Here is a 15,780-nt window from a genome sequence, read left to right as displayed (position 1 = left end):
TAGTTTCTCAGATCACATCCAAATACCTTTGTAGAGTTTATTTCCAGTTCTCTAAGTTGTTCATCTTGAAGGTTAAATCAGTATTGCCACTTCTCTTCGTACTTCAGCAATATGTATTCATGAAACCCCATATACGTATAGAAGTTAGCATTGATAAGTAAATAAACAGAATACTTTAAATGAACCATCACATGGGTCTTGTGAGTGAGACTAAAAATGGAAGTGTCTAAAGCATCACTAACATACACTTAATTTTTTAGTCTAAATATTTACGGTCTTTACAACTCACTGAAAAATGAAATGTCAGAAAATGAAAGAACAATGTCAAATATATCTTTTAAATTCCTCATTAAGTCTACCCAGCCATATTTCAAAAGATTCTAAATAGTTATGATTTGCTAAACTATTGGACATTAATTAATCATTGATCTTTAATGATTAATCATTAATTATAATACAGAACTATTTCCACAAGTTGCTTTGGTAGTGCAGTGAGAGATAAAAAGAAAAACTTAATAAAAGTTTCATGTCATCCATGTATAAGTTAATAAAGGAGGAATGCAAATATCTTATTGCACAATTTGCAGTCATTTCTGAAGAAGGGGTGTGTAGCAGAGGGGAGAAAACATAGAAGATGGAAAAAGTGCACATATTTTGGTGCAGGCTAAGAACACATGTGAACCTCATCTCTTCCTCACTCAGCAAGACAGACCTGAGCTATTCCCATGCCAGGAGTTTGCTGTGGTTCTCATGTATAAGGCAGCCTGCTTCTCCACAATGTTTTTCTCTGAAGTGCCTCCTGGTTGCCTAAGCAAGACTTGTTAAAGCATCAGAACTTCTAGGAGGCCGCCAACTACCAGGAGGATGAGACTGAGTGTGGCCATCAGGCACAGCAGATGAGGGACCAGCACTAACTCACAAACTGACAGTGGTGAAAGTGTTATTATCTTACATACATGGGGCTCATTTCTCAAAAATTAGTTGAACCTGGGAATGTTCAAAAAACAACACAAAAGGCAGATAAAAAGCCTTTTGAAATCAACCAGTATACCAAGCACATATGTGCTATGCAAGCCTACATGCAACTAAACTTGTACCCTGTTCCTGTATGAGTGCCTAAGAGAAGTTTTTTCATCCGTATTACAAATAAAAAAAAAAAAATTTGCTTTTCAATGAGATAGAAATGCATTTATACAGCTTTCAACAGACCAATCTACAGGCAACAGTGTTTCATCAAGGTGCCTCCCATCTCCCAATTTAATTTAGCCATTCTAGTAGCTAAAGAGATTATCTTGTCATATAAATTACACTAAAACATTCGCTGAGGCATTCCAGAGAACTGGGAACACTTGATTTTCACTTTAACCATAACAGCTCTTTTCTGCAGTAACCAACAATGATGCTTCTCAGATGGTAAGATCTGTGAAGAAAATTTATAAAGAGGCAAGACAGAACTCAAGCTGACAAAATTATACTTCTGTAACAACTTCTCCTACACCAAAGAGATTGAGGTACTGCATCTACTGTGCTGTGAAAAGAGAATATGTGAAAAGTAAAAAAAGCAAACACTCTTTTGAGATAATGTTTCAGCTCCACCACAGTTTTGATCAGCAAGTGATGCTGATGATTAGCAGATGGTTCTGATAGATGCATTTCTTTTCCCCAGAAGTTTTAATTCTGTTCTTTAAATTCAGCGATGTAATAAGATCTGCACATGGCATACACCCACAAGTAGACCATTGAAGATAAACAATTAATCCATCTTTAAAACCACCAAAATACAGTAAATCTGGAACATTTTTTTCCATTTATGATTCAAACACTCCACCAATAGCTCCATCCCCAGAAAGCAATAATAATCGCACCTGCTGAAGTGCTAATGATGAAAGAACACAAGCTTCATCGATAAAGTACTGAAAACTTGCTGTGTTTTATGCAATGGAAATTTTGGTAAAGACTTCAAATACAGTTAGATTAATGCCAGGAGAGCTTTTGAGATTTATAAAATAAATCAGAAGTTTATTAGGCATTCTTGATCTTAGGAAAAACTGAATACAAATGTTCATTAGCCCTCTCTCCATTTCTGATTTTTGTGTGTTTTCATGTGCTCTATTATCTCAACACTGCTAGGGGTGACAAAAGGGAGGTGGTCAGATAAGGAAACAGAATTACCATAGCTGGATTAATCTTTATTTCCTAACATATACTCTTCTGAAGAATAAAGGTATCAGAAGTCAACTGCAAATTAATACAACAGGGACTCTTACTGAATGTGTCATTTAACCAGGAAAAATAAGGAACACGCTAAAACCACTTCGCTGGAAATTGTTGTATGATCTGAACACACTTTAAGCCAAGCCCTTCTATTAATTTATGGCAGCAGCTTTCTCTCTTTTCCCCCAGTGTAGCTGTACTCCAATGACATGAATGCCTTTTACATTTTTTTTAGAAAGTATAAATTGATTCACAGATCACTGAGGACCTGATACCCAGCTCAAGCCTGGTGAGCACTAGCAATTCATGGAATGCAATGGCCGGTCACATAAGAAGGACAGACCATGATGTCATGGTCTCTGTTACACACTTGTCCAGCTAGCATCCTTGGAAGTGAACCCTCTTCCTACTTTCATGTGGAATTATAAGACGTACGCACGATTGACTGAAAGTTGGAAGGTAACAAAAGAAAACACTCATGATAATAGAAAGCAGCTGCATGAATAAAGGATTAAAGAAACAGTGCATATGCATAGAACAGTGCACTAAACAATACTTTTTAGAAAATATTCAAGAAAGAAATTGGAGTGTTTACACAGGGCAGCAGAACTTTTTAGGGTTAACCACGCTTCCATCCAGACAGTGAGTGAACAAGAGAGAGGAAGTGCGCAGGCACACACAGGCTATGGTGCTTGTAGCTGCAATCCTGCACTGTGAAGGGTCTTTTACAGGATCTGCACACCCTGATACAGCTGCAAGGAGCACACGTTATAGTACTGGAGCACTGAATCAATTAACTTTCTCTGGCTCTTTTCCAACCAACCCCCATTCGTTTATCTCCCTGCTTTTCAAGCACAGGAGCTGGACACACCGGAATGAGTCAATCAACAAACAAGGGCAGCAGCAGACTGCAAGCTCTGATAATGAACAAAGAGAAAACTGCACATAGACTCTGCTCATCACTGCAGTGAAACAATCAAAGGAATAAAAGAGAAAGGACAAGAAAAGCAGACAGAGTTATTTATATCTTTTTTAAATGTGGCAAGAGTGATTCTTCTCCTCCATTCAAGAGTTGGAGAAAACACCTGGGTAAGAAATATAGTTTTCCCCAAATGGAAATTCTTACTCTTGGTGTTAGAAGAATAAACTAAATAAAAGCACACGAAGAGCCAAACTTCATAAAATTTATAAAAACCAAACCAAATGAACTCCAGAAATCAGATAAATCTTATCGCAAAATGCGCCATGTGATGAAAAAGAAAATTACAAAAGATCTTCTTGGATGCAAATCGAACTCCACTAAAAAGCAAGATAAAGAGGTAAGGCTTTCTTCACCTGAGAATTGCAACACATCAAATCTTCTCAGTAACTGAGCATTTGTTCATCTTAACTCCGTAGCAGCTGTTTTAGTCTCTTCTTAAAGGGGGAAATGTAAGCGTTAAGTCCTCAGCAGAGTTGAGAGAGGAGAGGCAGAGAGAAAGAGAAAGAGGGAAAGAAAAGTCTGTGCTTAAGAAAAGCCCTGCTCAGATTACAAAAACAAGTGGCTTACTCCCACCCCCCTCCAAGTAATGGGTAAATTTAGATAACTCAGTTCCATAAATCTTTACTGTCCCCTTGAGACTGTCATCAGTGTTTTATTGTCAAGAGCTTCCTGACCCTCACCTGATAAATTAGGAACTGTAAAAATTTAAACGGGCACCTCATACATCATTTCTGAAGATATTTTTGGGGTGATCCTCTGTGGAGAAATAGGATTCTTAATAAGGGGAAATACGGGAACTGCTGTCTGCCTACGCACAGTCTGCTAGAGACAAGACACTCAGGGGAGGAGGAGTTGCATACACACAACCAAGCATCTGCCTTTGCAGTTTGTACTTACAGCAAATCTACACACATCTTTATCTAAGGGGAACTATTTGCATCCAAAACCGTCTACCACTTTCTACTGCCGGAGGGAAAAAAAAAAGAGGGGGGGGGGGAAGCTAATGCACTGCTTACTTTTCACAGCTATTGAATTGTCTCCTGTGATCTTCTGAAACCCAAACCTGGCTATAAAGGGGAGACCAAACCACTGAACCCTACCAACCAGAGATGGACACAAGACAAGACTTTCATTTTTAAGACCTAATTGCACCCAGTAAGGCACGGGATAAAAAACTGGATACCAGCTCAGACAGAGTTACTGTATCTCAAAATAGCAGATGACCAGCTTACCATATTGACCATGCTGGCCTTTCCTCAGGACCATCCTGGACCAGAAAGGAACAGTAAACTCTTGCATTGGACACAATTCCTTCTTAAAATACAGCTCCTGAACACGTTCTGCCGGACACGAAAATGTCCTCAGATCCTTTACATTTCCTGAACGGGTCTGGAGTTGGCAGTGGATCTTTGTCACCTCTCTCAGTAACAGGAGACTACCCAGGTGACAAACAAGGAAACAAAGTGCGCTGGGCAGCTTTACTGATCCTCCTGGTGATAATCCCCACCATTGGGGGGAACATACTTGTCATCCTGGCAGTGTCTCTGGAGAAAAAGTTGCAATATGCTACCAATTACTTTTTGACATCCTTGGCGGTGGCAGATTTGCTTGTGGGTCTGTTTGTGATGCCGATTGCCCTTCTCATAATATTATTTGGTGAGTACAATGTGTTTCTTTCATCAGACTACCATATGGGGTAGAATTTGGGGAGGTTTAAGTTAACCAGAAAACCTGTTTGCTTTCCACCATAATTTTAAAGCTCACTTGTTTAAGGGCTGCTAAACCTTCTCTCCCTCTCACCTTAATATAGCTTAGTGTCCTCATGTATAACCCACTATGGATATTTTTTTCCTTCGAAACAAACTATTAAAAAAATCACCTGTGATTTGGTCATACTAAATTTGAGCTGGACATGGGAAATAACATTTTGTACAGTGTAATATTTTTAACAACATCAGCACAATATTGGCATCTGTTCTACTGGATATTACACAATTTAAAGGCTTCTCCTAAAAAATATGTAAAGATGACTAGTTAATTTGCTCAGTATACTGAACAGGTTTTGAACTTTCTAGGAGTCAGGCACCTGATTTTACTCTGTAATTTTGTCCAAGCTCCACGAGCAGTCAGAGAACCTCCGTGGTACCATCTTTACTTAACACCAAACTTTAATAGTTCCAGTTTCAGAGAAACCAATTTTCTCTCACCCTGAGGAAAGCAGCAGGTTTGTGAAGCATCCCTAAGAATTAACTCATCTGTCAAGCCAAGAAGCCCTCAATCCATGTTCGAAACTCAGATTTACCAGTTAGACTTGGTCATGTGGAATAAAATAGCTATTTCTTACATGAACACACATTCGGTGTGACGTTTTCATTCCAGTTAGTCATTACAAACAAGCACAACTTTTTCAGATTCTCTCATGCTCAGCTTTATTTCAGAAACTGCTTGACAACTAATAAAAAGCAGCTTCATGGAGAAGTTTCCTTCTTTTAAAGTTTCTTCAAGAATACATTTAAATATTTTTTTTTTTCTATCATAAAAATGAAAAAAATCCATGAGATGGGTTTTTAAATAAACTTACGGATATACACAATTATCTTTAAGGTGTATCATTACCACTGGGCCCTATGTAATGATAGGCTGTAAGAGTTCATTTTTATTCTGCTAGATATCTAACAGTTGCCTCAGCAACAAGCAAAAACAATCATAAACTTCGTTTCCGGTAGGTTATCAGTAGCTTTTGTTTGCTGCAGAAGACTGGTATCATTTCATTAACAAATATGTTTATTCTCTAAATGGAATGAGACTGAATTTCTGTACAATGCAGACTGATTCTCCCTAAACAGAAGTGCAAATCGGAGGTCAGAATTCAGTGTTGAGATCATAAAATAGCCTTTTTCTTAAGCAACAGTTTCTAAAAAGAAAAAATAACATGCATGACCAGGACACTGTATCTCCATTAATAAAAAAAGCAAAACTACTAAGCATAAGAATCACTACTATTGGACTAGCAATCAATACGAAGGGAAGGCAAATTCTGAATTTTGTGGAGTTTTTTCTCGGTAGTGGTAGAGTTCTTTTGTTTTGGACTTTTTGTATTATTTTCACTTTGCTGGACTAAGAAATAATTTTATTTTTTTTTTAGAGAGACTTTTGCTCCTTAATCTCTCAATTAATCCAGCATTAAGCTCTGGTTACAACAGTTCAAAGCATGCTAGGAATCTTAATTTAAAAATCAAACAAAAGCATATTTGATGTTTCAGGAAATTTACAAGAAAGTAGCAAAATCAGTCATAATTAATTAAGATTGTGACCAGCCTTTCACACAGCAGCATATAAAACTGAAATTTCTTGTATGCCAGTCTCTTTTTGGCAATCAAAAAAAAAAAATTGCTTTGCCTCTTCACTGACCGGGAGAAGATGCTGAGGTGTTAATAGAGGTTTAACGCATGAGCAAAGCATGAAGAGTTACTTGAATAAAGATGTAACAGTCATTTAAATACACTTTAAAAGTCTAAATCTTGAAGTTACATTAGCTTCAGATAACTACTTGAACAGAGAATAATCACTGACAGCCAGAGAGCAAATTAAATCCAGCCTGCTGGCACTTTCATACAGAAATGTTTCCATAATAATGAAATAGCTGGGTGCAGCTTCTAGATACAGAATGCAAACATTATGTTTCTGATATGGGACTGATATCTAATTATGTGGAGAATATATGGAGGAAAAGGCGTGAACTGAAGTGCAGTCACATTAAATGATCCTGAGTGTAAAAATTAATGTGTCAGAGAGCACTCAAGTTCAAAACCTACCATGGCTATTGGCTCCATGCCCTGGTGCTATGCTTACAGTTAAACCTTCAGAAACAGACTGCCCCTGGAATGAAGAGCTGCACCTTCTACAAATAAATAAATAATTCTAAAACTCACTCACAGGTACAGTACCATGAGCAGATTATTTATTCTCAAGTGAACGACCAAAATATACTCTAGTACACATACACACTGCAATTTTAATTTAGAAGTGTGAGTGTCAGACTATACAAACAATTTATTGCTTTTATTGCTTGCAAAATTCTACTCATTTCGTCCAGAAAAAAGGAGAGCATATTAGGAAATAATTGCATTCTCTGAAATATGATGGATTTCAGAAGAATTATCCAAATTTCTATCACTCAGAGCTACAGAACAAAAGCAAAAATGTTTTTATTCATCAGACAGTGAAACTAGCAAATGAACTTGAGATCAGAAGTCCATTGTCCATGGTTTGGTGGGCTATTGGCTACCTGGAGGCAGTGCATGTACCGTATTTAAAATATATTCTCTATTCCTGATATTAATCCGATTAAAAATCAGAGGTAATGCTGATCACCCCAGGCTGCAAACCATCATTTAAAAAACATACCACAAGCAAAAGCCATCTTAATCTTCCTCCATTACTGATAACTAATCACAGCAAATTTTCCCTTCTTGCTCATGCAAACTATGAGAGAAAACTGCCTTAACTGAAGGCTCCTTTCAAAAAATCTTGTATCTAAATACAAGTATGAAAACAGAAGTTGATTCCTTTCAAAGCAACCCTAAAAAAAATTACTTTGGCTAAATTAAAAGAAGTACACAACAGTGGACAACGACTGTTTAAGCTCTAATTTTAATCAGAGAAATAAAGGCAAGGCAGCCACGGGGGTGAAACAGTAAGGCAGCATCCTGGAAAGGCCAGGCCTGTGCACTCCACCAAGCTGAACACTGTCAGGAGGGTGAACACCACACAGGCAGACACAGCAATGTGAAGACTGAAACCTAGGCTTAAGGCAGCTAGTGATTAAAAAAGATCCAATTCCAATCTCACTAAAAGCATCATCTAACAGCAACAAAATCCTTTACAGGCAACGATTCTGCTGCCTTTACAGCAGACGAACAAACGGTTTCCAAGTCTATTTAAAGACCTCTCTTCATCATGCTTATACATGTACACAAGCTGTGCTTTCTCCCAAGCTTTCAAAAAACCTTTTTGTTTATAGCAAGAGTTCTTCCATACTGTACTTTGTTTTAGAGATTACACATTTCCAAGGTATTTCCTATAAATATAGTTTTTCTTAAATAAAGATTAATCAAGAGTAGACAGTTTTGTTAAAAGCTCATCTTCTCTTAAGGCACAAGACAAATTGTAAAACATGTACTTTCTTTTATTGACTAAAAATAAGGAAAATAATCTGTGATAGCAGCAATGCTGCAGTGCTGGGAGGAGTGAAATTTGTGGGAAGGAGCAGTATCTTTATCTTACGATACCTGAGAGATGGAGCAAGCAGCCAAGTTTTCAGGCAGGAATATTTGCCAGGTAATAAAGACATTTAAGAAGTAATTTTAAAAATCCACTCCCCTAGCTTGTTTAAATCAATACTCAACTCCCAAGGAAAATGTAGGTGAAGAATCTCAGTCAGCTCAGTAAACGCTCTGGTCTGCTCCAACACTGGGTCTTAACACTAAGATAATCAGAACTTACAGCAACCCAAACTAAGCATGACCTGCTAACAGCTTTTTATCACTGCTTGGCAGGACGTACTCATTTTATCTTCAGTCTGAATTATAAAGCAGGACAACAAGCAAGCAAGTTACCATCATGTTGAAGGGTTAGACATGCTTTCTGAATCCTGAAGGGAAATTAGTATGTCATCTTTTCCCTACTCCCAAACTAACAGAATAGGCCAACAGTGATACACAGACCACGACCACCTGGAAAGCACAAAATCTCAGTCTAGAGCAGTCTCTCAAATGCCAGGCACAGAGCTTCTAACACAGGTGTCACAATCAAAATAAGCAAAAGCAAATACATCATGGCATGAATCCTAGACAACTACATGACTCTTCTGGACTATAAGGTATCAGTTTGACAATATTTGCTTTGTTTAAACAATAACTATATTCTTTCAGTTCTTATCAGCTACTGCATTTAAAGTTTACTTTGATTTTGATGGGATTAAAAAAAAAAACAACAAACCACAACATCATCTCATACACACAAATGTAACAGTCCATAATGCTGTAAGCATGAATGTGGTAATTTACTGCCTTCTGCACCCAGTTCAAAATGAGACAAAAATAAAGACAAAGATTTCTTTGTTCAGTTGCACTTGTTAATTAATGGAAGCTCTTACAACTCAAAGACCGACAAGGTCGCTTTGCATCAGATAGCTGTTTAAATGTGTCTATATTTAAAGAAAGAAAAGAGCTTTTTATTGTGAAATATTTGAGGGTTTTCTTCTGCAAAGAGTAAATTAACCACAAAAGGAAAGAATTTATCACACTGCAATTATCCAGAAAGCAATCAAAATCCAGGGAAGTGCATATAAGTACTCTTCAACAGAAGTATTAGCTCCTCACTTGAAATTCAGCTGTTACCCAACATCCTTCAAGATGCTGAATACACTTTCTACTGTCCACATTTTATCTGAATATTTATCTTTGAGTCCCTAGCAGCCCTGTTACTTTTCTAGAGTAAGCAAAAACTTTGAAAGCCCATAAAACAAATTATTTTTAAAATATTTTTTACTTGGTTCTATCCTAGCTCAAACTAGGACAGATGCTTTTTTTTAATTTTTTTTTTTTTTTTTCCAAACAGCTGGTTACATGAGTCACAAGACATTTTGGTTTTCTTTCTTTTTTCCTTCAGAAAGGCATAATACCTTACTGCCCACTGAAACTGTAGATAGAAAAATTAAAGATGAGTAAGTGTTTCATAATATACTAATAACTTTTTCATACCTACCTGACAGAATTATTTTTTCTTAAACCATAATTTCAACCATGATGTCTATTTTGGGAAATATGCAGCTAGATACTAAAATTGACTGGCTAATCATTTGAATATAGACCACCTCTTTCCCTTCTGCCTCATTGCCTACATCCTCCTCCTCTGGAGACCACTGCTTTGGGGATGGGTGAGGCTCAGTTCAGGGCTCCATCCAACAGTTCTCCATGTTCCACAGACTCCCAGCAGAGGTAAGAGTGCAGACAAGTACATGCTATGTCTGACTTCATTAAATTTCCCATCCTCTGGAGTTTATAATTCAAGTTGAGACAGCACTGCTATAATATCCATTTATCAGTCACATTATGAAAAAATGTTTTACTCTCAAACTACTGCAACATTACCACATGGATGAGACTGGGCATGACAGTAATTCTGCTCATTTGGCATTCTTAGCACACAGATCTATTAATTCAGAGCAATAAGATAAAAACCAATCTGATTTAACTTTTTTTTTTCCCTTAATCATCATTCAATAAAGAGTGGTATCTCTGGCAATACTATTCATGTACCCACTGATAAGAGTACAGCTGAATTTCATAAAGAAGCAGTATATTTAGTTGATCAACTTCTACCATTGGAAATAGAAAAAACTTCTGCATTCATGGATTCTTTCCTAGGACTACGGAACACAATTACATACAAACAACATTAAAGTGAATCTCAAATTGAACACTTTTAGCACTGGCTTGCAACACAAACTACTTGTGAAAATAAAGCCATAATCAGTTTCATTGTAGCTCACTCAGTTTTGTATTGTAAACACTGATGGGGAGACCCAGCTCTCAAGAATGAGCCTTTCGGAGAGCTGAATGCTACAAAACCATTGTCTTGGACACAATGCAGTTGATGGACCCTATGGTCACCACAGATACTAACATTGAAGACAAGCAACTACTGAAAGAAACTGGATGCCTCTTCTCTCAGGAAAAAATTTAAAAAGCATGAAAGCCCTTGGACCTCTAGATAACCATTGCTGAGACTGAAGAAATACGCTTTGCCACAGTAGTACTCAGTTGCATCTGGTCAAGTGAAACAATAAAATCATTTTAAAACTCTCTGAACTAGATTTTTCAAGATCACCACTCAGATTCAAGCATGGTTCTGCAGTGATTGACTAATACATTGGTTATGGCCCATTATCTCAATTTAATATCACCTTGAATCATAGGACTATCAGAGATTGCTGAAAATAATCGCTTAACAGCAGAGTGGAAGGACCAAGCAGAGTCATGGCCCATTTTGAAGAAACTTTTTAATGCCACAAAGAGCTTATGATCCAGAAAGGACAAAAAGACAGGGAAAGGCTATTAATACACAAACAGCCAAATCAATATGTTGGCAGCAACTACACCAATTACGAGCTAACTAAAAAGTAAAACAGAATCCAGCTGAGGCAGCAGCAGAGGTCAGTTTCTGTACTGTTACAAACTTCTTAGTGGTACTGAGACCAAGGAAAAAAACCACACTGAAAACTTTTTAGAAGTTTAGATTCTAATGAATTTTCCATTCTCTTTCAGACAATGCCTGGCCTTTTCCAGCTGCCTTGTGTCCTATCTGGCTGTTTCTTGATGTCCTCTTTTCCACGGCTTCCATCATGCACCTCTGTGCCATCTCACTTGACCGCTATATTGCCATTAAAAAGCCAATCCAGGCTAGTCAGTACAATTCATGGGCTACAACAATCATCAAAATCATCGTGGTTTGGCTCATTTCAATAGGTATGTAAGACTTATAGACTGGGTAAGGAATGTAGAAGCTTTCATGCCCAAAACAGTAAGTGAAAGCTGGGCAAAGTGGAAAATTTGGCCAAGTGGAAAATTTGATTAGCAGACCCTAACATCTGGGCTGGGCTAAGTCCACCTCTTGGATCATACATAGTTCTAACAAAAATCTGCCTAAACTGTTGCTTCTTATCAGACTTGCCAAACAGGCAAAGATTGAGTAGAGATACTCATCAGTTTTCTTCATGTCCTGAAAGTCAAAAAAAAAGAAGACAACATCTACATGCATAACATGTCTCCTAGGAAAACAATATTTCATGCATCTGTGGTACTATATTATGTCTCAAACTTAATTTTAAGCCTTGAATAGCTGGTGCTCAGAATCTATGCCTTACAACTGCCCCATGAAGAAAGTAAAACCCCATTACTTTCTTACATCAAAGCTTGAAAGATAAGTAAGAGGCTGGTGACATTGACACTGAAGATTGATACACTGACAATATAGCACAGGGAAAGGCTAACTTGTAAGCAAAGAAACCCAACCCAATGGAAACAAGCCTTGAGCAGCTTATATAAAGGATGACAATGTATAAACTTCTATACTATTAGCACTCCTATGGTATGCATGCAGCACCTCACCTGTCTTTAATGCTTAAAAAAACCCCAAATGTTAAATGAGTCAATAAGGTGAAAACATTTAATTCAAGTAACTGTATGCTCTGTGTGCAAGAGAAAGAACAAAATTATTATGGATTATTAAGGCAAATAATGTGCAAGAGAATGGCTACAACCACCTTTTGGCTGAGGTGTACATGACTAAAACAAAAAATTCCAACTTGAAAAAAAATTCTGGAAGAGCTGCAATGATAAGAGAAAAAAAATATGCTATCTGTCACAAAAAAAGGAAACCCCTGCCATGACAAGAGACTTACAAGTTGATCTTTTAATGCCCAATTTATTGTTTTTAATCAGTACTGTACTCGGTTTCTTTTTTTTATCTAACACAAAAGTACTCTGCAGGTGAGCCATGGTTCTCCAAATAAAAGGTTGAATTGGTTCAATCCTCATTTAAAATGCCTGCTGTATCTAAAGGTGTCCCTCTTATAAAACAGAGATAAAGGCTACAGGGCAAACCATTTTGTTCTTGCTGCCTTCAACCAACTTCAGCAAGCAGACGAGCAAAGGAACACAGTAAATTCCTAGATCTCATTAAAAGGTATCAGAAAAAACAGCACAAGAAACCTTCACCAGGCAGCTAGGAACCTCTTGTTTTTGTTGTAATGTCAGACTGCTGGCAAACAAAGTGCTGACTGTAATTTAATGGTTGTAAAAAATTCATTTAAAGGACTGCTAACATTTTTTTTTTTAAATGAGTGGTGAATTACAGAGATAGCTAGCCTCATTTAAACATTCTTAAATATGCAAGAGACTTTAAACAACAAATCCATCTCAAACACACGCTGTGTAATTCCACCATCTATTTAACTACTTATATACATGAGTCAAGAAGGTTGAAAAAAAAAAAAAAATCAGTCTGTGTCATTTGATGTGGTTAAGATAAGAGGGAAAGACAAGTTTTATGTATTTACAGAACCACCCTTCAAAAAGGGAAAGGTTACATGAGGGGGTGTGGATAAGCAGATGACACTAGGGAAACACATTTCTGGAGGAAAAGGTAACAACTAGAGTCAAAGCAATTCACATGTTCTGCACTTGAAAAGTTGGCAACTTAATAGTGCTTCCTCACTCACTAAGGGTTAGGCACAGTCTCCTTAGAAAGGGCAATTTGTTTAAGCTGAACTTGCCAAGTCTCACAAGTGACCCACATGATGCTCTCAACAATTCATGTTCTCTGTCACCCTGTGTCCTCTTCAGAACTCAGGAATTACCTTTCTTTAGAGTCCCTGAAGCTTCAGGCCCCCCAAAAAGAGACTGCAAGCAGTTACCATATGCTGAAGTACTTGTTTTTTCTCCTGTAGGCATTGCTATTCCGATTCCTATCAGAGGCATTGAGGAGGGAAATGGGAATTCTGCAAACATTACGTGTGTCCTGATGCCTGATCGTTTTCATGACTTCATTCTGTACGGGTCAGTGGCTGCATTCTTCATTCCCCTCACTATCATGATAGTGACTTATTTTCTGACAATCCAAGCATTACACAGGAAGGCCTACTTGATCAACAAGCCACCTCAGCGTTTCACCTGGTCAGTGTCCACAGTGTTTCAGCGTGACACAACACCTGCCTCGTCACCAGAAAAGGTTGCCATGCTAAATGGCTCCAGAAAGGACAAGAGTTTTTCTAGTGACATGCCCATCTGCAGAATGTCTACAATTGGGAGAAAGTCCATGCAAACGATAACCAATGAACAAAGGGCATCAAAAGTTCTGGGGATTGTTTTTTTTCTTTTCCTGTTGATGTGGTGCCCGTTCTTCATAACAAATATAAGTTCAGTTCTGTGCAACTCCTGCAACAAGGAGGTTTTCCAAAAGCTTATGGAGATATTTGTTTGGATAGGATATATATCCTCAGGAGTGAACCCTCTTGTCTATACACTCTTCAACAAAACATTTAGGGAGGCCTTCAGCAGGTATATCACTTGCAACTATAGGACCACAAAGCCAATCAAGGCCCTCAGGAAGTGCTCAAGTAGGATCTCTTTCAGAAGCACTGTGGCAGAAAATTCCAAGCTCTTTGTCATGCATGGGATGAGAAATGGGATTAACCCTATTATGTACCAGAGCCCAATGAGGCTGAGGAGCTCACCCATCCAATCATCTTCAGCCATTCTGCTGGATACATTGCTGCTCACCGAGAATGAAGTTGATAAAACAGAAGAACAAGTCAGCTATGTATAGTGGAATGGCAGCCATGTCCATATCATAGTATTACTGTATATATTCTAGGTAAATGTGCTATAAGAGGGTATAAATACTATTGTTTTATGTTATTTATGCAAACAATATCTTATAAATTTGTCTCATCCAAAGCATCCTCTACTTTAACCTCAACTCCATGACGGCAACCATAATTTCATTCCATGGCAAATGACTAATGCCCAATTGTACAGGAAGAGGGAAATAAATAAAAACTAAATCAGTGTGAGTATCTGACTTCAGTTCTCATCATCTTCAGTCTCTTCAAAGTACATTTTTAGAAGGAAAGCATCTCTGTACAAACATTAATATTCACTACGGCAAGAAGACCAAGCACTCTGGGATGTAAGTTGATCTCCTATGAAATCAGCAGAGGGATACAACTTTGCTGGTTTCCATTTAAATCCACCTTTACTCCATGTAAACAAAATGGCACACAGACTCACTGCATTGCCTCCCTACAGATATGTTCCTCTGCCGAGACTGCATGTCTAAGCACAAGCTTTTCTTGTTCTTGGAGAGGTATGTGTATCACAAGCACAATCACTCACTCCAGGGACCAAAAGGTGAACATGCCCGTTCCACAAAAGGTAAAATTGCTTCTTAGCAGGCTGAGAGAAAAACTCTATTTGCTGAAACTATCCCTCTGTGGTTTTAACGGTGGACAGAACCTCTTACCTTTTCACTCCATTACTCTCACACACTCATAAGCCTGGTGGTGCCACATTTGTCACAGAAAACTGCCCTTTGTTCTTTCTGCACTAAGAAAATGAGACCATTTTACCAAAATAGGACAATAGCACATCAATAATCATGAGTTAAACAGGCAGTGCATGGAGCATCCCTCTAATTTACACAAACAAAATTCCTTTTTTTTAATGACCACTGAAACTTCAATGAAGGCCTTGCCATACCCAGTATAGCTCACACAGAGCAGAAAAATCACAGATAGAATTGCTATTTCACTTGAAAACAAGAACAAGAGTTTAAGAGACAGCAGAGACAACAGTACTATCTAGACATTCACACATTCATCGTTTATCTTAGCCCAAAATAATTTCATCAGACTAATGGCATAAGATTACAGATCCCAATCTGTACTCTCAAACATGCTCAAATCTTCCATAAGAGTATAAAATTAAGAGAAAGAATCGTTCATCACAATCTGTAAGAGC

General features: G+C 37.7%; 2 protein-coding genes across 2 annotated transcripts in view; one reads left to right on the top strand and one right to left on the bottom strand.

The window, feature by feature from the left end:
- Nucleotides 1-15,780, bottom strand: part of PSMD1 (proteasome 26S subunit, non-ATPase 1) — a 61,095-nt gene that overhangs the window by 25,634 nt on the left and 19,681 nt on the right. The window lies entirely within an intron of this gene.
- On the top strand, nucleotides 4,016-14,833 carry HTR2B (5-hydroxytryptamine receptor 2B). Its single transcript, XM_030455866.1, has 3 exons — nucleotides 4,016-4,852; nucleotides 11,527-11,727; nucleotides 13,710-14,833. Exons 1-3 carry the CDS (start codon nucleotides 4,552-4,554, stop codon nucleotides 14,585-14,587), a joined length of 1,380 nt encoding a protein of 459 aa, XP_030311726.1. The 5' UTR covers nucleotides 4,016-4,551; the 3' UTR covers nucleotides 14,588-14,833.

Source organism: Calypte anna, chromosome 9 (genome assembly GCF_003957555.1).
Source record: "Calypte anna isolate BGI_N300 chromosome 9, bCalAnn1_v1.p, whole genome shotgun sequence".
Classification (NCBI taxonomy): Eukaryota; Metazoa; Chordata; class Aves; order Apodiformes; family Trochilidae; genus Calypte; species Calypte anna.
This window is presented reverse-complemented; position numbering and strand designations above follow the sequence as displayed.